The 25,987-nt window shown below is 36.8% G+C and overlaps 2 protein-coding genes across 3 annotated transcripts in view; one reads left to right on the top strand and one right to left on the bottom strand.

The window, feature by feature from the left end:
• LOC134806886 (mediator of RNA polymerase II transcription subunit 7) overlaps positions 1–25,987 on the bottom strand; it is a 357,529-nt gene that overhangs the window by 126,208 nt on the left and 205,334 nt on the right. The window lies entirely within an intron of this gene.
• Positions 4,368–25,987, top strand: part of LOC134806880 (LIM domain only protein 3) — a 71,252-nt gene continuing 49,632 nt past the window's right edge. Inside the window, exon 1 of one of the 2 annotated variants that reach the window (XM_063780297.1) lies at positions 4,368–4,700. In XM_063780297.1, the coding sequence (XP_063636367.1) occupies positions 4,695–4,700 (6 nt within the window). In that variant the 5' untranslated portion in view covers positions 4,368–4,694. The remainder of the gene's footprint in view (positions 4,701–25,987) is intronic. The other variant, XM_063780296.1, reaches the window with a different exon arrangement.

Below are 25,987 nucleotides of genomic sequence, written 5' to 3' on the forward strand. Positions count from 1 at the left end.
TTTTCATTTTGACAAAATAGACATCTGGAGTGTAATCTCACGTGAACATTAATTTATTTAGTAATAACATGTTAAAGTCTCTTGAACTACACAAAGCTATTGTTTACATCGGTGGAAAGCCTTTTGAAACAAAAACGTTGCGTACGGGCTACGTACTCAAATTAATTTGATCAGTTCACAGTGCTAGTGAGCTAGTGAGTCGCGCTGCTGAGCTGAGCTGCGAAGAGACTGGTGGTGATGTTCAGCGCGGCACAGGTGGAAGAAACCGTCGTGGGCGACGGTTATGGTCAGATGGCCGAATCTGTTAGCGGGGTTTTGAACGTGCCCTAACTGACAGCGTCCCGATGACAGGCGACTCTCTGTCAAGATGGGTTCCCGCGAAAGGAACGGTAGCGTCGGTCTATGCATTGTCGTGTATCCAGCTCAGATTAAATCGTCTACTCAAGACCTAGTGCGTTTCCTTGTTATTAGTATGTATGTATGCTTCTTACGTAGACATAAAAAATATTTATAACATATCATAACACCCAAAGCGACAAATCTGGATCAAAAATGTCCAACTCTAAGGATACAGTAAGTACAACACTTTAAACTCTCGCGTTTTGTACACATATTTAATTACACAAACGGGTCTACCGCGATATAATTTCATTGTTTTTACCTTTAATTCCGACGTTTCAGCTGAGTTGCACCAGCTGTGGTCACGGAAGGTAAAAACAATGAAATTATATCGCGGTAGACCCGTTTGTGTAATTAAATATGTGTACAGTAAGTACAGTTAAATGCCTTTTGTACTAGATATTTCACGGGCTAGAGGTTAGGCTAAGCTAACTCTGCACCGTGTTTGATAGCACAGGCAAGTGTTACTTTAAATTAAACGTCATAATTTCATAGAAGTTGGACGTTTGTGATAACACTTGCACACTCTGTGTTATCAAACACGGTGCAGAGTTACCTTATTCTGACTCAACCCTTCATTCCTGAGCACAGCAACGCAAGCACTGGTCAATAAACTACCTACTCGTACCCATAAAGCATAAATAACTACTAGCACGCACTAATTGAAACCATTATGGTCACAAGTCATAAATCATTCTTTATACCCCTTTTGGAGCTAAATTGATCCAAGCCCGCATAAGATGGATGACAACTGTAACAAGACAACTTTTATCCTTTAATAACTGCGAGCGGACCCTTTTCTACTTTTTATTCCCGCTTTAATTCAATTATACTTTATAAGACACGTTTTTTGAGGTTAGAAGGGTAAGACACCCAGCATCGGAAACTTGACCGTTATTTAGACCTGGGGGCTAATTTAAACTTACGTTTTGATGTCAAAATGATGTCTTTTTGTTAGTTTGTGGCTCAGGTGAAAAAGGGTGTAAGTATCTATTATATGGAACTTATACCCTTTTTCACTTGCGATGCGCGAGACTTGTACTCTTTTTCACTAGAGCCACACAAATTTGCGTGCGTCTCTCTCGCGCCAATACATGTACGTGCAAGTGCAAGCGAAACGCACGCGAGAAATATAGCAAAATGATATCATTTTGATATCAAAATGTCTGTTCGAATTGGCCTCCTGCAAAGGCAATGCTGTGGAGATTGTGTACTGGCTGATTGGTAATTTGACCTAGATGAAGGAGTTATTCTAGAGCTCATTTGCAATGATTTAAACATGTTAAACCTACTCAATCAGGGGTCTGAATTATTTGAGTATTTTTTTTCGAAAAAACTCTGCCTCTCATCCTGATAGTGGTTAGTGATTGTGGAATAAGCAGATATGAATAGCAGAAACCATTTTCCCATCAGCAAATTAACAACTTACCTATTCCTTAGAAATATTTATACATATTTTCACTTGCCCGTGCGTCTCAATCGTGCCAACACAATCTGCCGCATTCGAACTTCAAGATATTCACAAGAGACGACACATACTAGATCCATTCTAGATACGTTATACGTTTAGATATCAACTAGTTCTCTTTTGCAGCGCAATTCGGGCAACCAATGTCACGTTTACGTTAGATAGCGTAAGATATCTATTAGATGTGAATTGGATCTCTAAGTCATATCCTGAGGAAATCGTTCAAGAGTATCCCCAGAATCGCGCAAATGTCATATTTGACAGGTTAGATCTTAAACATATCGTTATCGTATCTTGGTGATGTCTAAAATATATCTAATAGATGTCTATTTCAAAATCCGAATCGGGCCCTTAGGTATGGAAAAGTACTTACGAACGAAATGCATGCACACATGGTATCTAAATGACATCAATTTCAAATTACACCGTTAATCAATTACGTGACGGTTAGATTTTCTTGACATTGAATACCTAATTATTAATTAACTGCGTATGTCTCGTTATTAGATCTATTACCCCAGATTCTCGGCAATTATAAGTGTTTTAAGAAGATACTTAACCGGGTTCGGGTTATTTTTATGTCTACTTGGTGTGAGTTAGCGTTAATTAAGAGAAAATTAATAGGTACCGCTAAGTACCGATAGTATATTATTTGTATATTATTCAGTCACATTTATAATAATTATAAATAATTTAGTTTCCACAAGTTATTCTTTATGGCCATACCTATCGTGTTGTAAACGTCTACATACATTTAAGTACCTATATATATAGATGATTTTATAGATCTATACTTAATTTCATTCATTTCATTTAACTAACTCAAAGAATTTAATTTAAAACTTACATGCTCAAAATACCCCATTGCTAAACTAAGTTATGTATTAAGAAACCCGTAACTAAATGTAAATTAGGAAGTTTTAGTTAAAAAACCTGACGATGAAGTCTGTTTTATTTTTGCATGTGTATATTGTGTATTATTTTCGCTACTCGTAAACAGTTTTTTTTTTAAATATATCGGAAGAGATTTTCAATATTTGGTTCTGTCGATTATTTGTGTTCTTGAATAAGACTATACTTCCTTTGCAACAATTACCCTTCTTCTAACTCGTGACACCCTGAGATTATTATATTCGCCCTTTTTCTCCAACCAGTTTTCTTATAAGAGCGAATCGAATGTAATCCATGGAAGTGTACGGGGTAGCCGTTGTAGGACGAGGTGTCGTCGACTAGTTTTATCAATGATGAATGTCCCTTCCCTTGTATTGGGCACAATGCATCCTGGCGAGCAAGATTGCATTCATAGATCCGCACCGTTTCAATATAATTATTTTATTTCTTTTGTGACATGATGAAAAATTAATATGTGTAGGTACCTATTCAATTTAGATAACTTAGTACATAGTTTGAAAAAATAAGGGCGTTTTTATTAATAAGTTACTTGCTTAAATATACAGGATGGAACATTTCTAGAGACTGACTGACTGACTTAGAGACTGATAGTGTTATCTAAGTGATCTACAATCGAGTTATTATAATCGTAAAGCTGGATTAAAAAGTAAAACAAAATAATTAAAATGAAATATTTTAATATCAGAAAAACCCTACAAAGTTATTTACATTTTAGATTGACACAGTCATGTCATGTCATTCAATAGGATCTTTTTGCTATGGTCGAAACATACAGATTTTTGCACTAATGTTTAACTTTAACAGACTGTATCTCAAAAACGGTTAGAAATATTAACGTGATTAATACTTAAGTAAAAAATATAGTACGTAGCCTAAACAATTCCCGGTTTGCGTAAAAGCCCGTCGTTCTGTTCCACCCGATATATAATAAATAATTTTACGATACTATTGCGCATCTGTATAACCGATCAAGTAAGTTATGTTCCAGTCATATTTTTTTTAAATATATTTTTCCTTCTAAGCTTATTTTCTCTTTTATTACCTACCTACATTTAAAATTCATTTAACACCCACATGAAAAATAGGTATTTAGGTAAATCTAACGCAAAAAAATGTACCTTATAATATCTTATGCTATTTTATTAAATTTTCCCCGGCGGTAAGAAATCACTATTCTAGGTATTTAAGCTAGTTATTAATTTATTTTAGTAATACCACTGTATATACTTATCTTGTTTGTAAATAAATTATTTTTCGGTACAATGGTGTCAAAAAAAGTTTATATGCCTTTAAAATACCTAACTAAAAATACCTATGTAGGTACCTACATGAAAAAAGGAAAGAATGGGTATTTTTATTTATTTTCCTCCGTTTATGCTCTATAGATTCGTCATTCGTTTTTGCCTCTACATATTACATGCAATAATATTGGATGTAAACATGTACCATCGTTTCGGTTATTATTGTAAACCTTAAGTCACAATCCAGTTATAATTCGATTGATATTATCGGTTTTATTTAGGCCTATACGCTGCGCCGTTTAAAATCTGCCCACTTACAGCGTTAAGCGCCGCGCCATCAGCTAAAAGACGTAAGCGTCGCCGCGTAATTGCGCGAAAAGCTCCGCAAATACGGAGCTTTCGTACGGGAAAAGGAAGGGTAAGTATCGCTCCCCACCTAAGCGACCTCCCGCTCATTCGCTGACTAGCGCGCGCGGCGAGCGCACGTCTCCGCTCCGCGTACTCATTCCCGCGCGCGATCGCGAAAAACTTTTACCAGTGCCGTGACATTACGCTGAAAATGAGCATTTTGTGCCGTGACTTTCATTGAAACTAGTGCCGGACTAATCGACCGTAAGAGTGTTCTGAAGAGGCTAATTACGAGTTGGTAGACTAATTGGCCGGGCCGGCGTTTCATGAAGGTGAGCCGACTTTTATTTCCGTTCGGCAATCCCTCTAATTACGTCAATTAGTGTAATGCGGCGACAGCTTTGAAGAGTCCGCTTAATGATCACCGTCGAGCTTTGAAAAACTATTATAAGTCGAGGACGCACTCTCAAACTAATTGCATTTATTATGCCTAATTCCAATTTAGCGATTGTTGTTAATGAAATTACAATATCATTTCACTTATCGTTAACCAATTAAGTGTCTATTTCATGCTTGAGTAGATGTATAAAGTGTCTTGTAACACGCGAGGTGTTTATTAAATTTTAAATTAAAAACACGGCGATAAAATTGATTGAGGTATGTTTATGTTTTTAATTCGGAGTCATTAAATTTACTTATTTTTATGTATTTATTGGTTTTTAGGTTTGATTAGTATTTTTATTGCGGTCTTAGATAGCAATTTTCAAGTTGCAGAACATTGTCAAAAATGCAGGAACACTCACAAGTTTCTGGTAACATAAACGAGAATTTAATGCAAGCTGGAAACGAGAATTTTTCAAGAAATATTTTTACTAAGTATATACCTCATATTAATAAGACAGGCAGTAGAAATCTTATAATGCCTGTCGGCTCGATTCGGAAAATGAATTAGATTTCTACTAGACTTCAACAAGTTACGATACGGATAATTTAAAGATATTTGTAAGATAGATATGTCAAATTTGACGTTTCCGCGATTCTGGAGGTCCTCTTGAACGATTTCGACAAGTTATGACTTAGATATCCAAGTCACATCTAGTCGATATCTAATATAGATCTAGTTGATCTCTAAATCGTCTCAAGATCTTGTGATTATCTCGAAATCCGAATAGGCCTGTGTATCTATCTCTCTCTTTGGTCGGTCCCTCATGTCTGAGGATCGTGGTCAGTATCAGGGTTGCATCTGGAGCGGATGATCTGTCTCCACCGGTTTCTGTCCAACGCGTCTCCGACGACCGTGTAGAAAGCAGAGGATGACGAGTCTTTAACTTGATCGGTCCATCTTATTGGTGAACGACCGCGTGATCTCCTGCCTTCGGTGTGTCCAATCACTATCAGTTTTTCCAAACTTTCGTCACCTGTGTATCTATATTAGTCTTGAACTGTTTTCATTGTTTGTTAAATTAAATTTCCCGAGAACTTATAGAAATTCAGCAACTTCGGAAAATTCTCCTTGATACAATATGCTAGTCTTAGATAATATTTTTAAAAGTTAAATTTTAGGTGTAAATACGTATTTAAAGTAGTAGATATTGAATTAATATAACCCACACGCTGTCCATTAAAAAAAATTCAATATCACTAATGACTTAAATGACCAACTTATCAGGTTATTGTAGGGAGATAAAACTTCCGCTTAGAAATTAGATAAACAATTCGTTGTTAGATTTTTCATTTTTATTAACTTTGTCTATTCATCTACTAATTTTATGCGGTTTATTAATGTTATTAAAACTCACTTGGATCCACTTTAAAACTCATTTAATACATTTATTAAATATTTATCATTCAGCGTGTGATTTTTGTTTTTGCATGAACTTGAACTTAAGAAAAAAATATGCTAAGTGTTCGTTTAATGTTTGCAAATGACTTGCTTGCTTGTTGTTGATTAAAATCGAATGTTTGTATAATTAATAAAGTTGAAAAAAGGACGCGTAAGTATGGCTTTAAATATAAAATAATTTTACATTCAACCTTATACGACTTAAAAAAAACCTTAGCTTAAGTTGGTAATTAAAAATGATTAGAATCAAAGTCATCCTTAATTAATTCAATTAAGAACCCTTTAACTTGAGAAATACTTCATTTTAGAAAAAAGCGTAGGTACCTATATCTCAAAGGCCGGCAACGCACTTGTACCCCCTGTGGTGTTGCGGGTTACGGGTGTCCATGGGCGACGGTCATTGCTTACCTTCAGGCGATTCGTCTATAATGTTGTACTTATATGTAAGTACAATTTGGATTCGAGTTTTGAACTCTTATAGGAATAAAAGGTTCCAAATTAAAAAAAAAACACAAACATTCTCCTGGGTCTTAGGACGCCATATCATTAAAAAAAACTTCGCCAAGTTATCTAAATAACATAACGTTGTTCCACAATGAAAGAAAATACAGCTCCCAGCGCGGTTGTCCCAAAAGCCAATTAGAAGGCAGTATCCGCTTGTTTATTCGCTAATTAGCAAGTGGCTCATTAGAGCTACATCACTAGCCCAGTGTAGCGATGCTTCATTCGTTTTAATTATGTACGCTGTGTTCTTATAATTACCGGGAACAATTAAATGCGCTTTAACGTTTTATGTTACGCATTATGGCCATTTTTTGGATTAACGAGCAGTCTGTGTGTGACTGAATTATTTTAATATCGATATCCTAGTTCACATTTGTAGTCATTACGGAGAAAATTTTGTTGTATAATAATTAGTAGATGCACGTCGAAGGTATTCATTGCAACAACATATTCCGCGTAATTAGTAATTAGTACGAGTCACACCGGGGATCCGGCAGACCTCGTCGGCGATGGCGGGATAACTTGGACTCCTTTTTGAGAGACTGGCCAGATGTAGCTCAAAACCGGGACGAGTGGAAGAAGAGGGGGAGGCCTTAGCCCTGCAGTGGGACACAACAGGCTCATAATAATAAGGGCAGCTTGTGGCGAGCTGAATGGGAAGTGACGTCCCTTGGGTCCCATACCCCCGAGAGTCGGTCAGGCCCCTCTCTCCGGCTTGCCTTCATTGGCCGGCTGGAGTGAACACTGAGCAGGGGCCGCAGGACTCTCACCTCTGGCTTGCCTTAACCGGCCGTCCAGAGTGGGGTGTCAGAGCTATATGCTCGCAGGGTGGAAGTGAAATATGTCTAAGACGCGAGTTGGCACAGTGGCTGCTTACAGCCACTGGGTAGAAAGCGGTGCACACCTCTCCACACCCTGAGCCGCTCACGCGATGTTGTCCCCTTGTCGCTCCGTGCGAGCGGCCGTTTTCGGGGACCCATATTGTGAGTTGGCGAGTCACCACCTGCCCATTTTTCGTGTTTTTATAACATATGATCAAGGCAGGTGCCATAGTTTCTTCCATAGTCCTAGTTACCAGTCCATTAGCATCTCAACCCAATAGCCCAGTTCTTTTTGTTCCTTTTTCTTGCAATAGTCTTACACTGACCGGGGCTTGTCCTTGGGTGCACTACTATAGCGCATACAGGGATAATCGTCGGTTAGTGTCACATCACACTTAGAGTAAATTGTCAATTTACAAGGGGCCTCTACGTGTTGGCTTCGGCACGCACGTCACCCACGCACGCCTACCAAAAGTCCGGGACCCCATGGTCCCTAGTTTAGTAAATGACACACATAATAATAGTACTATTGTAGGTACTATTTATTTTAGAATACTTTTTATTTAGATTAATTGTAATTTTAAGTTGTTTTTATTTATTGTTTTTGACATGTTTTTGTACTCTTATATATCAATAAATAATTAATTAGTACGTGTGTGAACAATGGTATCGATATCGAGGTTAGGGAATGCTTTCGGGACTGAATTTGTATGGCGAGAACCGGGAATTGACAGCTCTGGAGACTGAGATTACTGGTATATTATATTAGAAAACTACACACAACTAACTGGGAGCACGACTTAATCGAAGTCTCATTTCGATCACATTTTAAAATAACTGATCTTAATATTAGGAAAACAGTAGGTATATTAGAAATATGCTAGTTAAGAAAATTCTAATATTTTCTCAATAAATAAAATCCTGTATTTAATTACGAGTACCTACAGTGAAAATAACGATATAACTCATTGTTAAAATGGTATGCATAGTATTTATTGTCATTTCCACACACGAAGTTATTACAGTGATATATAACAATGGAGTCCCGTATTAATTAACTTTGGCTTAGTAATAAGACTTATAATATAATGAATGAATTGAGGTCGTTATGTTTAATTAATCCGCGTTAATTGGTCGATCGGTGACGTGACCGCGCGTCTAACATTACGTTATTAGATTTCATATATTGTTTCAGTATTCAATATGTTTATTATGATAATACATTACGGGGCTGTATTATGATTTGATAAACCAACAACTTATATATTTTATTTATTTATTTAAACTTTATTGCACAAAAGAAAACTTATCGTAAAAAATGCGGACTTAATGCCAAAAGCATTCTCTACCAGTCAACCTTAAGGCAAAGCAGAGGGGACTCGTTTTTTCGAGGAATTGTTGAGAGGCTAAAATTAGTTTCTTAAATTATTTATGTAAACCATTATGGTTGAAAATTATTATGCTACAAAACGTTGTACGTAAAAACATTATAAGTATCGATGCTTTTAGCTAGTCTGACATTTGATTAATTATAATCAAAACCTATATGCACAAAAAATATATGACAACTGCTGAGTATGTCCAAATCTTATTACTAAAAATGTATGACACAATATAATATGACTTTTCATTTGTATGCTCAATGATGATTATGACACAAGTTGTTATGCGCATCAAAGCTATTCCTATTAAGACGAAACAGGAGCTGAGTTTTAAATATTTTAGGTAAATATACCCGTCTCGCTAACGGAAGCGGCACCTAAAAGTAGTGCGATAAGGACAAGGCGAAGAATCCTGCGTAAAAATCTCAAAAATCGAGGTTTCGTACTCCTCTGTTTCCTCCTCCAAAACTTAAACAATCGTAACCAAATTTGGAAATCTAAATGATTATGAAATTATCTGTGTCGGACCGTTTTGATTTTTTGGCTAATTGATATCAGTTTTGAATGCCACGCCTCTCATTGCGGCATAGTCAATTAGGCCATTTTGGCCATTTTTGAAGGGCTCTAGCGCCTTAAAAAACAAAAATATCAAAAAAAGCAAAACGGTCCGACACAGATATTGACAATATTAATCTGTGTTGATAAAATCATTGCTCTAGCTTCAAAAACCACGGAGGAAAACGAGGAGTACGTTTGTATGGAGAAATGACCACTCCCGTTGGCTCTTAAGGACGATAACGGGAATTTTAACAATAACCCCCTTATTCATAAACGCGCTACAAGCCTCAACTAGCTACTAATCGTTTGTCTTTATCTGTCATTCTGACTTATGTATTTGAAAGAAAGGGATTAAGCATAATTTAACTAAATCAGGCCCGTAAAGTTTTACGAATAACGGGGTAAGTTTTTATTGTTATGATAAATAAATGCAATTGAAGCATTTTCAATCGCAAATTAGCGGTATTTTACTGGTCCATTACTTTAAAGATTCATGATTAATAACTCTGAAGGTGAAGCTAAGTAGGTACATCCTTACAGTCAAAGAATTTAATTTCCGACCCATTTCGTACCTTGTCACAGTGACAATCAATATGAAAGTCGCTAGACCTCATACTGATTGTCACTGTGACAAGGTACAAAATGGATAGGAAATTAAATTATTTGACTGTACCTACTCATTTATTACTTTTATTCGTCTAAAGTTCACTGCACTGACTTATTCAAAATGTTTTGCTTGAAGCAAGGTTCAGTTTGAAACTTTTGTCTTGTATTTTTTAATCGTTTCCTTATATTTTTTAAAGTCCAGTTTTTTGTGATAAATTACTCATTTTTTATCTATTTAACAAGATTCTAAGATATATTTTAATTTTATTTAGTATTAGTTTTTAGTTTTAATTTAGTTTTATTTTATAGATACGTTAGTTTATTTCTCTTTTTAATGTATCTACCTTTAACAAGATTGTGTTATAAAACTCAACATAATTATGTCATCATCCCTATTGTTGTTGAAGTCGCGGTCAAGTTGTATTAAATTATTATGCCGGCTGTACACGCTCGGCGAGAGCCTCTCGCCGAGAGTCTCGGGCGAGAAGGTGTCGACGAGAGCACACCATGTACACACTCGTTGAATCATTTAAACCGCGGATGCCCGCCACGATGGACATAGAAACTGTTGCTGCGATTTGCCTCTGTGCTGCTAGCTACTGTAATTATTAAGGCCTATATCATAAAAAAATCTTTATGTTTCCCATCTTTTGGGTTCCATAGGACTGGTTCCATTTGGTAAAATTCTAAAAACTGCAATTCAGTCTCGTTGGACCTCATTTTAACGACTGATCACCAAAACGCGTCTTTACAGAAACACACCGGGTAATTATTGATAATAATATTTAACATAGGTGTGGTGGTAATTTGCATTTGTGATGTCTACTCCCAATTTGATCATAGATTTTTGTCGGGTAGTTACACAAATCTCTGTTTTAACAATGAGTATGTACATGCTCTGCCACGCTGCCCTCGCGAGCGCAGCGAGACCCTTTGACTCGGCCGCAAAAAACCGACCGCAATCGGGGAACGGCGAGACGAGACAAGGAAGACCGAGACAAGACGAGAGCAGTCTGAACACACTCGCTCTCGGTCTGTCTCGGGGTGTCTCGCCGAGAGTGTACAGCCGGCATTAGGAATAGCTGACAGTCGAGAACAGGCTTTTATGAATAGGAGAGGCTGATATTGCGCTATCGGCTGCGGTCGCTGCGGGAAGAACAGACCGCAGAGCTGGCCAATCGAACCGTTGTGTCATGGCTGGCTGTGATAACGACAGTTTTATGTTTATAAATACCTACAATTGTTGAATCATTAACCCTATTCAAAAGGAGTTTGATGAAAGTTTTTTTTTCATAATATATATTGTATAATATATATATATTACCTGAAATAAATGTTAAGTATATGCGAAAGAAAAAGTGATCAAGGCAGTGACCAAGGGGCCCTCCAGTGACCAAGGCCTCCAGTACCCAAGACTGTGAACCAGCGTCTTCTGCATTCGCGGCAGATGCCTAAACCGCCCAGCCACTGGCAAAATTTCCTTTGTACTTAGATATGTGCAATTAAAATATTTTTATTGCAAATAATTGAATTTTTGTCCTCATAATAGAGACTAATATTGAGGTAAAAATAATATAATTCTTGATTGAAACGTTTAGGCTTTAATAAGATTTTAGAGAGAAAAATGAAATTTACTTAATACACAATTACCTATTAATATAATAAATAATAATGTAAATTCATTTTTAAATACGAGACTTGTAATGTTGGTTAACAACAGAGAATTCATGCCATTGGTACTTAATACAACTTAAAAATAAAAATGACGTGAACTTTAATCCTATTGTCTTGACCACAGGTAGGTACATACACATACCAAATAATTTTAATTGCAACTTTATGATATTTATGATTCAACCGGGTTTGGTCCTAATTAAGTACTTGCTTAGTGAGAATCGCAAACATATGGCGGTCTCATCCTTCATTAGTCTACAGGGCTGTCAACTGTTACTTTTTTAAGTCGCTGGCATGACATATTATTTTAATAACTTGGGCACTTATTAAATTGCATTTTGGTTACCTCTTAATGTTGAATAGCTTAATCGATGTCTTATGAATAGAAATTTTCTTTCACATTTCAATGTTTACACTGTAAATAATGTTTTTTAAGCTAACTAAGCGCGCATTTACAAAACAACTCTTTTTTGATCTCATGCTCATGCTCGTCTTTATAAATGTCGGCTGTATACAATAGATCTTAATGCTCTGTTGCATAAAAGTAAAATCTTCTTTTAAGACTCAATTGCAAAAGCAATAGAGCCCACATTCACATTCACATCCCCCAAAAAACCGCCGGGTCATGGTAGTGACCGCACGGCTAGAAATGCTGTAGCACTCCGCGCAGTTTCTAAGATTTATTTCATAAGTAAATGATACTTGAGTTACGTTTAAAAAAAAACTATAAATTAAAACCAAAGACAGATTAAAAATTACATTCGGTGGACGACATAAACAACATAATATAATAATAATTGATATGTACATACTACTGTTATCTATTCTATATCATTCTGCTGTTATTAAAGCGGACATCCCGCCGACACTCTTTACATCATTAGGGTTATCTATATTTAGAAAAAAATGGACACTGACATATTTATCTGCATCACTTCCGTCAGTTTGCGAATGTGCATAGGTAATTATATGATAGTTGATGATTTTTTTTTATTCTTACCATTTGCATCGTAACTTAAATTCAGTTCGCACAATATACATAAATCGAGCGCTAGCACTAATATTAATATATTTGGGCTGAGAGAAGTTGATCATTTTTATTATATAATTAATTTAGTTTTATTAATTTAATTTTATATTTTTTTTCCGTACTTTTATTGTAGTTATTGCTACGTTATTTAGTAATATCCTCTATCTCGACGTGTTTTAACTGTTAGGTGGCAACCCTAAGTGTAAGGTTAAGTAATGCTTTACATGGGTGTCTGGGGTTATTTTTCAGCATGTCTCTCGCCTAATTAAATTACTTCTCCTTGTCTCGTCTATTATGCTCCTTCTCCATATTTTAACAAACTACTTTAGAGTTGTGACTGTTGTGAGTGACATTCCTAAGTTCATTACTTAAAGGTTTATTTCTCTTTATAACGTGTAACCGTTAAAACATTTTCACGTACTTACAACTAATTTTACGGTTTAATTCGCGTATTTTTGGTCATTGCGTGACAATCTTCGGAGAGTCTGATAGGTCTCAATTTTCAAGCACTAACAGTGCCGAGCACCGGTTTACGTTGCCTGGCCTATAGCCGCGAAAATCGAAGTTTGCAAATTGCAGGCATCTTTCTCTGTCACTCTAATTACGCCTTCATTAGAGTAAAAGAGAAAGATCCCCGCAATTTGTGAATTTCGGTTTTCGCGGTAGGCTCCCTGAAGCTTGACGCGCGAATGACTAAAGAAAATACGCGTGTTACACCGTAAAATTGATTGAATGTTAGTATGACCAAATCAAATCAAAATAAAAAAACTTTAAATATGAATTGTTATGGGTGGGGTTTGGGGGGACCCACGACAGATATTAGGTATATTTTCTCATTTCATATACAGTACCCAGATAACACATTAAATTTGAAATATTAGTAACGGGTGTCCTTCTGAATCCCTAACAACGTTTGTCCTAAAGTCACTTGCCCTAACTGGTTTGTCCTAATGCCCTAACGATCAATTGTGATAACGATTATTTTCCATAATGTAATGGTTAGCCTAAGACTCATTTGTCCTAAGCATTTGTACCATAACTATCAAGATACCTAATGTTTTTTACCGCATTCTTCGAAATCCCTAACAATGTTTGGCATAAAATAATATGCTCTAACTATTTTGACCTAATGGCTATTGCCCTAATTATCAATTGTCATAAGAGTTACTTTTCCTATTGATCAATTATCATAACAATTACTTTCCATAATGAATGGTAACGAACTGTTGCCACAAAAGTGGGTTAGGTTAGGTTAGAACTGCGACCATTTTAAAAACGAACTGCTGTTAAAACTAGGTTAGGTTAGACATACGATCGTTGCAAAAACGAACTGCTGCCACAAAAGTGGGTTAGGTTAGGTTAGAACTGCGACCATTGTAAAAACGAACTGCTGTTAAAACTAGGTTAGGTTAGAAATACGATCCTTGCAAAAACGAACTGCTGCCACAAAAGTGGGTTAGGTTAGGTTAGAACTGCGATCCTTGCAAAACCGAACTGTTGCCACAAAAGTGGGTTAGGTTAGGTAAGAACTGTGATACTCGCAAAAACGAACTGCTGCCACAAAAGTGGGTTAGGTTAGGTTAGAACTGTGAACCTCGCAAAAACGAACTGCTGCCACAAAAGTGAGTTAGGTTAGGTTAGAACTGCGACCATTGTAAAAACGAAACGAAATAGGGAAATCAAAATTAGGGCATACGAGTGTTAGGTCAAGCAACGATAGGCTAAGTAAAATTAGGTAACATGATGGTTAGGATATATAATTTTTAGGCCTAACAATAATTAGGCAAAAAAAGAATTATGCTACATAACATTAGGATAAATACTCAATATGGAAAGTGCCATTAGGGAAAAATATATTAGGACAAAAAAATCGGCCATTCGATAATAGGGAAACCAAAATTAGGGTATACGAGTATTAGGACAACTGATCATTATAACAAACAATATTAGGGAATGCAAAAATAGGAGAAAAGACTTTAGGGATTCAGATATAGATCCTTAGTAACGTAGTACAATAGGGTATTATACTGTATTTAAAATTAATTATTTTACACCATGCATGAAATAAAGCACCAGATAATTATTAGAAAAACACAGCTAGGAGTTATTTTTGAACACAAGTTCAATTTATAAATCGGATAGAAATATAAAAAGTAGGTGAGTTGACCGTGACGTCACGATGTAATGTTTCATATAAATTCCATATTAGCAAATCGTTTTGACAGCTCTAAAAAAGTAACTGATTTGACTAGTAGGAAAATACCCTATTTCTCTCTATATTTACCATACCATATTTCTTGTATCTAGGTATCCACGCGCGATAACGCAAAGTGGCGTGAGGAGTGACGCGCGCACACTTGTTTGTACGCATACTTACCAGCTATTCCTAATTCGACCTCTTCCACGAGCAAAGTCGTACGTATTTCTATAGTGCGTATTCCTTGTTCTCTTTAGAGTCATCATTTAATGATAAGCATTATAATTTTCTTTGATTTTGTGACGTTTCACTAAAAATGTATTCAATATCCGCCATTTAAAAAAAACAATTAAAAACGAAATATGTATAATTCTTATAATTTTTCTGTGTATTATGCAATTAGCGGGTTCAATACTAAATATCTAATTCTTCGAACTTACCTGTAACTATACAAATAAAACTATATTTATTTATATATATTTTTGTTTTTACTATATGCCTTTAAGGCGCTTTAAAGGAAGTTTGGTCGTTTCAGCCACATAGTGTTCAATCGATAACCGTCTAATTGGGCCGTCGGCGGCAATGCAAATACTCTGTTATTAGTCAGGTTAATTAAAGAGTTATCGGTAATTACTAATTACCCCGTTTCGGAACAGTCCGCGGCGAACACCACTAATTAAGACATTCCTCCCTCATTAGACATAGACATTCACAGGAAATCCACACTAACATGACCCCGTTTCTATACACGACATGTTGCTGTGTGGGTAATTATGAGTAATTATTAGGCTGGTTTTCTGAAAACACACTAAACACAGCTTATTAATTCTTTCGATACATCCGATTTGAAGAAGATACCTAATAACTAGGTAATTAACTGAATTAAAAATTGATTGTCTGTAACTTAAATATATATAGAACTGCACGAACACTGATAGTTAAATAAGACATATTACTTACTTACTCTGTTTTTTAACATTCCCTGTGGAATGCCCTTTTTTTTTCCCTGTTTAAAAATAGTATAGCTAATGACGGCCTCCTGACTAATGGGTTTGAGCAGAGACCCGCGGGTTATCAACAATTAAATATTAACTAGTTGACGTCAAGAGTGAATCGGCGTTATCTTCGGGGGAGCCTCATTACTAGCGCTCAGAGCAACTGTACCAACTATCTATAACAAAATGTTGATAATAAATGTAAAAGTAACTATGTCTGTCTGTCTGTTACTTATTCACGCTTAAACCGCTGAACCGATTTAGATGAAAATTGTGACATAGTCTTTCGTTTAGTCCCGAGGGTGTACCCTTATTTTATCGCCAAATTTTTTGCAGAATTTTGTTATACAGAAAATTATTCATAGAATAATCAAATCGCACATTTTTGTTACAATTAATTCTGTTTCTTCGATTATTTATTTCAAAGAAACATATTTTGTAACTTGATTAAAATTCAGAATATTTATTCAAAGATTTTTAAATAAAATAAAAGACTGACTGTAGAATTATTATTCACTGAATATTATTTGTGCGACACTACAGTTCACAGAATGTTAATTTTAACAATTATTATTTTACAAAATTACCTTTCACATACTCGTAGTATTCATTGAAATTGCTAAAAAAAGAGTTTAGGTTACTTTAGAGCTGCAACTTCTAAGAAAACGAACCCTTGCTGGAAAAGTGGGTTAGGTTAGGTTAGAACTGCGACCCCCAAGAAAACGAACGGTTGCCAGAAAAGTGGGTTAGGTTAGGTTAGAACTGCGACCCCTAAGAAAACGAACTGTTGCCAGAAAAGTGGGCTAGGTTAGGTTAGAACTGCGACCCCCATAAAAACGAACTTTATCCATAAAAGTGGGTTAGGTTAGGTTAGAACTGCGACCCCTAAGAAAACGAAATGTTGCCAGAAAAGTGGGTTAGGTTAGGTTAGAACTGCGACCCCCAAGAAAACGAACTGTTGCCAGAAAAGTGGGTTAGGTTAGAACGGCAACCCCTAAAAACGAATTCCTTCCAGAGAAGCAGATTGCGTTAAATTAACGAGTAAATAAATAAAATTCGACTAAATCACTATTCTGTATATAAAATTTTGGTGAACCGTATTTATAAGAAGTGACTTTTCTACAGATCGATGATTCTGTGAAATGAAATTATATGAACAAATTGTTCTTGAAACAAAACTATTGTTGTCTTGTGTATTGTCTATGTTTTAAATTTTTGGTGAAACATAACTAATCCGAACTATAATTAAAAAAGAGTATTTTTCGATTTGAAATTACTTGAAAATTTTTCTGTGAAACGAAAATCTGCAGAAAATTTGACGGCAAAATAAAGGTAACCGTACCTATATTTTTGCACTTAATTTAGCTAATCTGATCAATAATTATCCTTACCTAAATACTATTCTATGATATCCAAGAAATAACGTGAAAGCTATGAGATATTTTGATTTTTAGTTATACTGGTAACAGTCTCTGCCTCAAAGGATGATTTATGTAATTAAATCGTTCCTATGTCCTTTCTCGGGACTGGTTTACCTTTATTTTGCCGTCAAATTTTCTGCAGATTTTCGTTTCACAGAAAAATTTTCAAGTAATTTCAAATCGAAAAATACTCTTTTTTAATTATAGTTCGGATTAGTGCAAAAATATAGGTACATAAACAACCAAGATACCGAAATTGAATACCGGTTAATTTGTATGAAAAATGTATCGGTATTCGATCCCTGCTTTGAGGTGTTGTAAAGGGGGTGGAATTAACTATGGAAGCAGGATATGACTAATTCTACGCAGGCAAAGTCGCGGGCAGAAGCTGGGTTTATTTATTTGTCTTATCGTAACGATTATAAGATAGTATAAATATAAAAGAGAATTAGCAAAGTAACCAACAGTTGTATTGTATGTAGGTATAAACTCTTTATTGTACAAAACAAGGATAGGCAGTACAAAGGCGATTTTAAGGGATTTCTTCCAATAACCTTATGAGTACTTGTAAGTTGGTTACCTTGATATTAATACTAATCTTTATATTCTCATCAATATACATTGCCCCTGGTAATTGCTTGAAGTATTAAGCTACACATTACACAGGAGCGCTGGTGGCCTAGCGGTAAGAGCGTGCGACTTTCAATCTGGAGGTCGCGGGTTCGAACCCCGGCTCGTACCAATGAGTTTTTCGGAAGTTATGTACGAAATATCATTTGATATTTACCAGTCGCTTTTCGGTGAAGGAAAACATCGTGAAGAAACCAGACTAATCCCAATAAGGCCTAGTTTACCCTCTGGGTTGGAAGGTCAGATGGCAGTCGCTTTCGTAAAGACTAGTGCCTACGCCAATTCTTGGGATTAGTTGCCAAGCGGACCCCAGGCTCCCATGAGCCGTGGCAAAATGCCGGGACAACGCGAGGAAGATGATGATTAAGTTACACATTGAAATGTAAGGTGTAGTGTTAGACCTAATTTAAGTTGGAACCGTTCCTAGAAACGTGCGGAACATGCGCACGCGCGAATCTAATAACTGGTATTAACTGTTGTACTATGATATCGATATCTACTCTATATCGAGTAGGGAATATGACGTCTGTACTGTGCTAATTAGTAGTTATACAAGATTTACCTAATTAGTTACCATTTTGTTTATATACAAACTATATATTATCATGTAATTTAAAGATAACAACAAAATATAAATATGACAGATCCTTACAATGACAGTATTGACATAAATTAATTACCCAGGCTTAGCTAAAAGCGCTAAAATACTTTGCGAAAGATCACCTTATAACTACAAATATACTAAGAATGGATGGCTCACTTATTCGCTTCAGTTCAAGTGCTCGTGGGCTTTATCTCAGGATTTTTTTTATCTCCGAAATGAAATGAAAAAAGTTCGACACTTTTGACAGACTTTAAGATGCTCTTATCGCTTTTGAGTATTTTGAAGGAAACAAATTATAAATAGGTACCTATATTTATTATATTTATGTGATTTATAGTGTTTAGTTTTAAAATATATTTTTATATAATATGTATGCTAGTTTTAAGGTATTTATGTATGGGCCATTAGTTGCATGAAATAAAGATTTTCATTTCATTTTCATTAAAAAAGATAACGCTTAATCTCAAATTTAGAGTAGGTAGAAGTAAAGTCGATTTTTTCATAAAAATGATTTAATTTTAATAAATCTGCAAAGATGGGAAACGCAGTTCAAAAATTTAGGTCGCCTCATTTATCGGCCATTTTAAATTTACAGCTTTCGAAGTGCAGTCAAAAGTTTCGTAACGACGGCCGCCCGGCAGATTTTATGCAAATTTTGACAAGTTAACATTAAGTAGGGGAACAAAGTGTGTCCACGTTTTACGGCTTTCCTGTCGCCAGACCCTTATTAGGCCTTTTAAAATACCTTAATTTTATGAAACATGTTTTTAATCAAACTCGGTTTATATGCAACCGGCAATGACTTCATCGTGCAAGGACATTCCATTATGACCCATCCACGAGCCATCTGGATATATCAACATTGGCGGCCTCAAAGGGATTATGGAAAACCAAATAGATGAGATCTGCGCCGATGTAGAACAGTGCCCCGAATTTAGCTTCGGTTGTACTGGCGGCGGGGAGGGCGAGGGCTCACGACTAGCTGGTCGGCTGCAGCTGTAGTATAGCCTAGTGAAGACATAAGAGCTCAATTAGGCCGTTTTGTTTGCTCGCCAAACGCACTGCCCAGCTTAGCTTCGGAAGTGTGTGCTTTAATTACGGTTACATTACGGTGTCTAAGCTTCAATATATCTATTCAAGTATTCAGAGCTTGCATCACATTGATAAACTGATGGCATTGGAAGCTATCATCCCCTAAAGGACAAAGACAATGATTACAAACGGTTTGGTGCAACCTGCCATGAATTATTAACGTACGTATGCCTGTGATTATTCGTTTTCCTTAGATTTATTTTGATGAGACTAGTGCAAACTTGAAAGGCATTTCACACTTGATCTCTTTCCTTGGATTTAAGTATGTTAGTTGATAAGGAAAGCGTTATTTAGTCATTACTCTGAGTGACGTGGAGTGTTTGGAGCCGGGGTCGGTAATGAACGCACGGGAATGACCGCCACGGCAATTTGAGCGCGCAGTGGGCCGGCTCGCACCAACAGTCCTCGAAATTACTACACGATACTTATGCTTAGAATTATGCTCCTTTAAGCGCTTAAAGGAGGATATAAATACCAGTGCGGTGGTTTTTTAGGGTTCCGAAAGGGGGTTTTTCACTTGAGAGATCTATCTGACTGCATTTGAAGTCCTTTTTTTTGGGTTCCGTAGTCAACTAGTTTCGCCATGTCCGTTTGTCCGTGTGCACGTGTGTTTTCTCGAGTTATAAAGTTAAAATTATTATCTAATACCTACTCGAACTCAAGATTATAGGATCTTAAGGAGCTTAGATAAATCGAACTTCCAAGTCAACGCAAGAAAAAATACTGCTATTTATATATGTTACATAATTTGAGTTTTGCACTCGCAAGGTAGCCCCTAATTTTACCTTCGGTCAATTAAATTTCAACTTTGCTGTCCCGCTGAAGTACCTACTATGCCACACGGAGTAATCAAGTTCTATAAATATATTCCCTAAACACACGTATCCTAATCAGATGGTAAACTCGCAAATATGTAGACCTAAACGAGTTAATAGCTGAAATCACGGAGAGGTAGAGCGGTTCAAGTTATCGTACAAGTGCTCGCGTCGAGTCGGGCTCCGCTTTCAATTTAGCGGAATTAATAACAGTGCAAATCGTACTTATGCGGCTACGGCTGCCCGCGGGAACGGGCTAAGGACTAATAACCAGTTATTTGCGGATAGCTGTCTTTAATGCATAGCACCAGTCCCTACTTCATGGATAAGTAGACACATTCGTACTTTTATGAACTTAATCGTATCTAGTTCTTTACATAGGCCTTGTATTTAGATATAAAATAAAAAAAAACCGGCTAAGTGCGAGTCGGGCTCGCGCACAAAGGGTTCCGTACCATTACGCAAAAAACAGCAAAAAAAAAAACGGTCACCCATCCAAGTACTGACCCTGCCCGACGTTGCTTAACTTCGGTCAAAAATCACGTTTGTTGTATGGGAGCCCCACTTAAATCTTTATTTTATTCTGATTTTAGTATTTGTTGTTATAGCGGCAACAGAAATACATCATCTGTGAAAATTTCAACTGTCTAGCTATCACGGTTCGTGAGCCTGGTGACAGACCGACGGACGGACGGACGGACGGACGGACGGACGGACAGCGGAGTCTTAGTAATAGGGTCCCGTTTTACCCTTTGGGTACGGAACCCTAAAAATATACGAGAACGTGTGTACAAAGCACGTAAATTAACTTCCTTCCTATATCTCCATACCTGTATTCTTTGAGTAATGTGTTCAATATTACGAGTATTTACTAAAAGCAGAAACTTGATAATTACTACCGGTGCATTCCGGGTACGAAATCGAATTGGATATTTAACAAACCTGAACCATTCGTCAAACGTGGACTGACCGGACCCAATTAGGACGCTAAGCTAAGCGTGGCTACTAACTTGAGACGGCTGAAAGCACCTCTAATTATTATGGATACGCCGAACCTAGACTGACGGTAATTTCCTGGACTCCCTCTGGGGATATTGGTGCTTTATTAATTTCACATAAACATTTCTTTGAATTGTCATAATCAAACTACTCCTGAAAATATTGAATTTAAACTGGATTAGACCCATTCCGCCGTGACCCGGATGGCCGAGCAGTTTTTGGCGTCTGATACGAATGCAGAGGCCGCGCTGGTTCGATTCCAGGCCTGGGCACTGGATGCTCACTTTTTCCTGTGTGTATGACATTCAGTTCAGTTTAGTAATAATAGTCGACTATATTTCGTACATTGTTTATCGTATGTTGCCAGTCAGTTATTTTTTTAATTAGTTACCTTGCGTATGTTCTGTCCCGTTTGGTGGTTACGCGAATGTAGCTTGAATAGTTAATCCAAGCATTCAGAGATGAATTTAAAACATAAATACTAAACATTAAGGCCTATAGAAAAATATTCCCACAGTGAAAAGTGATTGAGTCGTGCACAATCGGTGTAAATGAACGCAGGGGTGCGCAACCGGCGGGTCGGGAGGCCGCGATTCAATTACGTGCGCATGCGTCATCGAAGCTGACAAATGACGCCTTGTGTCATTCCCGTGACGAATGTCTGACCAGAAATCTGTACGGTAATGACCTATTAATGCCCAGATAATTAAAAGTAAGAAAGAAAAGGAACATGTAAAAAATAATGTAATAGGTAATTGTACACCTTTTATAGTTTTAAAGAACCGAGGAAAAAAACATTTTTTTACGCATCATTTATTGGCCCTTGTTATTCAAATATGGGTATAATATGTCAAAAAAATAACCACCCATCTGTTACAGTTAGCAATATACAGCCTTTCAAGAATCAGATAAACTGTGAATCTAAGTAGGTTGACACCCTGTGGCATTCTATTATAACCTAAAAATATTGCAAACAAACCAAATACCGATGTCAAGAAACATTTCAAATTACGTAACCTATTGACAATTACACTGCCATTTCAATCAAAAAATGTTCAAGCAGGTTTTCATTTCAATATACTTTAATGTCAAATTGGCTCTCTTCTGAGAAACCAGAAATCGGTTACATTTCCCGGTACAGTTAGAGCTTCTACCGAATGCATAATGGCTGGAAAAATGTCAAGCGTAAGTGTATTAAAGTTGGGGCGGTCTTGCTGCGTGCCGGCACTGATGTATGGTCGGCGACAAATTGGAAACAGTAGCAAATGGCCCGATCGCGGGTCCGCTCCACAATACCAGCGTTTACTCGGTTCAATTATGCTTTTAACGTCCTTCGGCCTGTTCTAGTGAGACAATGTTCGGGTTGTTTGTTCGGGTATGATTGTTGTTGGTATTTATTTAAGAATAAGATTTCCAAATACAAGATATAAATATGGGTTATTCGCCGTATTTATCCAACTATTTGTTTTTAAAATTATTTTTTAGAAAACTAAAAAAGAGATAGAGATTCGCAGATTCTGACTAAAATATGAAGAAATGTGTAGGTGCTATAAGGGGCAAAAATGACCATATTCCATTAAGGCGTCATCGATTTATGGCCCCTTTTATATTGAGTTGAGAGCTCTGCAAATTTGATTGTTTCGTTTGTTTACGGAATAATTTATGTTAAACCTGTAAATTACTTAGTTGGGTGTATGTAAACCACTTAAGGTTAGGTGTTTTTTGTTATGGATGTTTGGTGAACGGTGTGAAAACGGTTTCCTAATAGAACAGTATTCAATATAGATCGCAGGCGGTGCAGAAAATGGTCTCGAACGCGTGAGCGCCCCTGAATCCCGGCGGCGATTAGAATTACAAATCGGTGCGCTATTTCAATAAACATAGAGTCACTTTTTCTATGAACATGGTTTTCGTAGCATTGGTTTTATTTCACCGAGATATTATTATGAAATGAAATTAATTATATTACAAACATGCATGGATTTGGGTTACTCATATGGCTATTGTTATTGTAGAATAATGTTACATTAAAGCTCTCTTCAAAAGTAATACTTGCGATAGTATGATACTCAAATCCTAGTCGCACAGTAAGCTAAAGCTAAGCTAAACTAGGCTTGTGTTGTAGCTAGTAGGAGACGATATATATACATACGATATACATAAATAGATAAATATAAATACTTAGAAAACATCCATAATTCAGTGACAAATATCTGAGATAAATACACGAATAAATCTTTAGCAGGATTCGAACCCGGGAACTCCTGCTTCTCCTGCAGGGTGGGTCATTAGTAGTGTCCGACCGAAACATGTTTTTTTGCCGAAACCGAAACGGAATGTTCGGCTTTGGCTCTAGTTTCGGCCGAAACCGAAACCGAAAACGAACCTTTTGTAGACTTGTTAAAATCGTTGAAAAAATGTTATAAAACCGCTTTTACACACATATTATGGGGCTGTCAATACCCAATGTCCTTGAAATTGATGTTACTTAAGCAGTTTTTTAAGAATAAGATTTGATAACACACGCAGTGCATGTGTTATTTTAAACGTCAAAACTTCTATGAAATTATGACGTATAAATAACATTTGCACTAGTTGCACTGCGTATGCTATCAAAATAATAGCAGTAATTTCTTGGTCTAACTCTATTCATTCACTAGTCAAGCCAACACGTAGATACAGGGTCAACCAAAAACGCGAGCGCAGCGAGCGCGAATTTTTTGTTGACAATATCGCAAGGCCGGGTACCGATCTTCACGTGGGCCTAAACGTCCGAAGTGCCCCAGTGAGGCGAACTTTCATGCGAAGTCAAAGCCGTGCTTCAGGCTTCAGGATAAGTAGTTGAGCACAGAGACTCCAACCAATGTCCATTGTATTAAAAAGCGAGATATTTCCTTGAGCGCTGGTGGCCTAGCGGTAAGAGCGTGCGACTTTCAATCCGAAGGTCGCATCGCAAGGTACAAACCCCGGCTCGTAGGAATGACTTTTTCGGAGCTTACTTATATACGTAATATCATTTGATATTTACTATTGCTTTTCGGTGAAGGAAAAACATAGTGAGGAAGCCGGACTAGTCCCGATAAGGCCTAGTTTACTCTCTGGCTTCGAAGGTCAGTCTGATGGCAGTCGCTTTCGTAAAAACTAGTACCTACGCCAATTCATGGGATTAGTTGTCAATTGGACCCCAGGCTCCCATGAGCCGTGGCAAATATTCCGGGATTACGCGAGGAAGATGATGAGTTTTCTTATTTCTTTGCCCAGGCCCAGTACCATGCGACAGTGCTATCTCATTTACTCCGATACAATTAGACAGTGTGCGCGTTATAGGTATTAACAGCCTCTTAAGACTGCGTCGACCGTCTAGTAGCGCCCTCATTAGTGGAATTGTGTTTTATAATAAACCAATTAATTTCTGTAGGTACCTATACATTAATCAGTATAATTATGTAGGTACATATTAATATTGTTGTCCTACTTATTCCCCAACTTTTGGTCTTTGTCTCATAGTTTAGTTTCATAGTACGAAGTACCATTTCGTAAGTTTCGGCCCGGCCGAAAGGTTCGGCCGTTTTTTGGCCGAAACCGAAACTACAGCCGAAACATGTTTTTTTGGCCGAAACTGGCCGAAACCGAAACCGAAACCGAACCTTCGGTCGGACACTAGTCATTAGTGTCATTACCCACTAGGCTAGGAGGCCGTTATGTAATGTATTGTGTTGTACTGCTGTGCAAATGTTGATGTTAACTTGACCAGAAGTCATGTTTAGTGCTCAGAACACTCATAATATTAATTCTTAGGTTGCGACATTCAAGTTAAATTTCAAATAGGTACGCCGAGATTTGTACCTAAATCCCGGCGAGGCAGAAGGGAAAAACATAATAAAGGGTGTTTGTCCCTCGCAAATAGTTAGATTATATAAATACGCTCGGAACAGTTTAGACGATACGATCTGCGGTCGGACCATACGGACGGACGGTCGTCTACTCAAATTGAGTGGGGTTTAAGGAGTTTTTTTTATTGTTACTACTGATTTTATTACGCTAAGTTGCTAAATTGTAGACGAAACATATTTTAACATGTAAATTCAGCATCATTTTAGAAAATAAGTCTTGATACTTATGTACTGTTTAAAATTATACAACATTTGCAATTTTATTTTAAAGTGTGCACTTTTAACCTAAGATAAGTCTTAATAAAATAATAAATACATTCAATAGTTATTTATTTTACCAGGGTTTCAAGTCGTGCTAATATGGATAGTCGAGCAAGCGAAAGATTTCATAGTTGAAACACGAGTATAGCGAGTGGTTCGAAAAGTGAAATCTTGAGCGTTGCAAGGGTTACAAGACACGAGGGTTAAACAAACTTTGCTACCGAGTGAAACACAAAAATGTTCACCATACCAACGTACTAAATGTACCTAAATCACAATTCAAATCCAAATGGA

The sequence above is a fragment of the Cydia splendana genome, chromosome 3 (assembly GCF_910591565.1).
Source record: "Cydia splendana chromosome 3, ilCydSple1.2, whole genome shotgun sequence".
Classification (NCBI taxonomy): Eukaryota; Metazoa; Arthropoda; class Insecta; order Lepidoptera; family Tortricidae; genus Cydia; species Cydia splendana.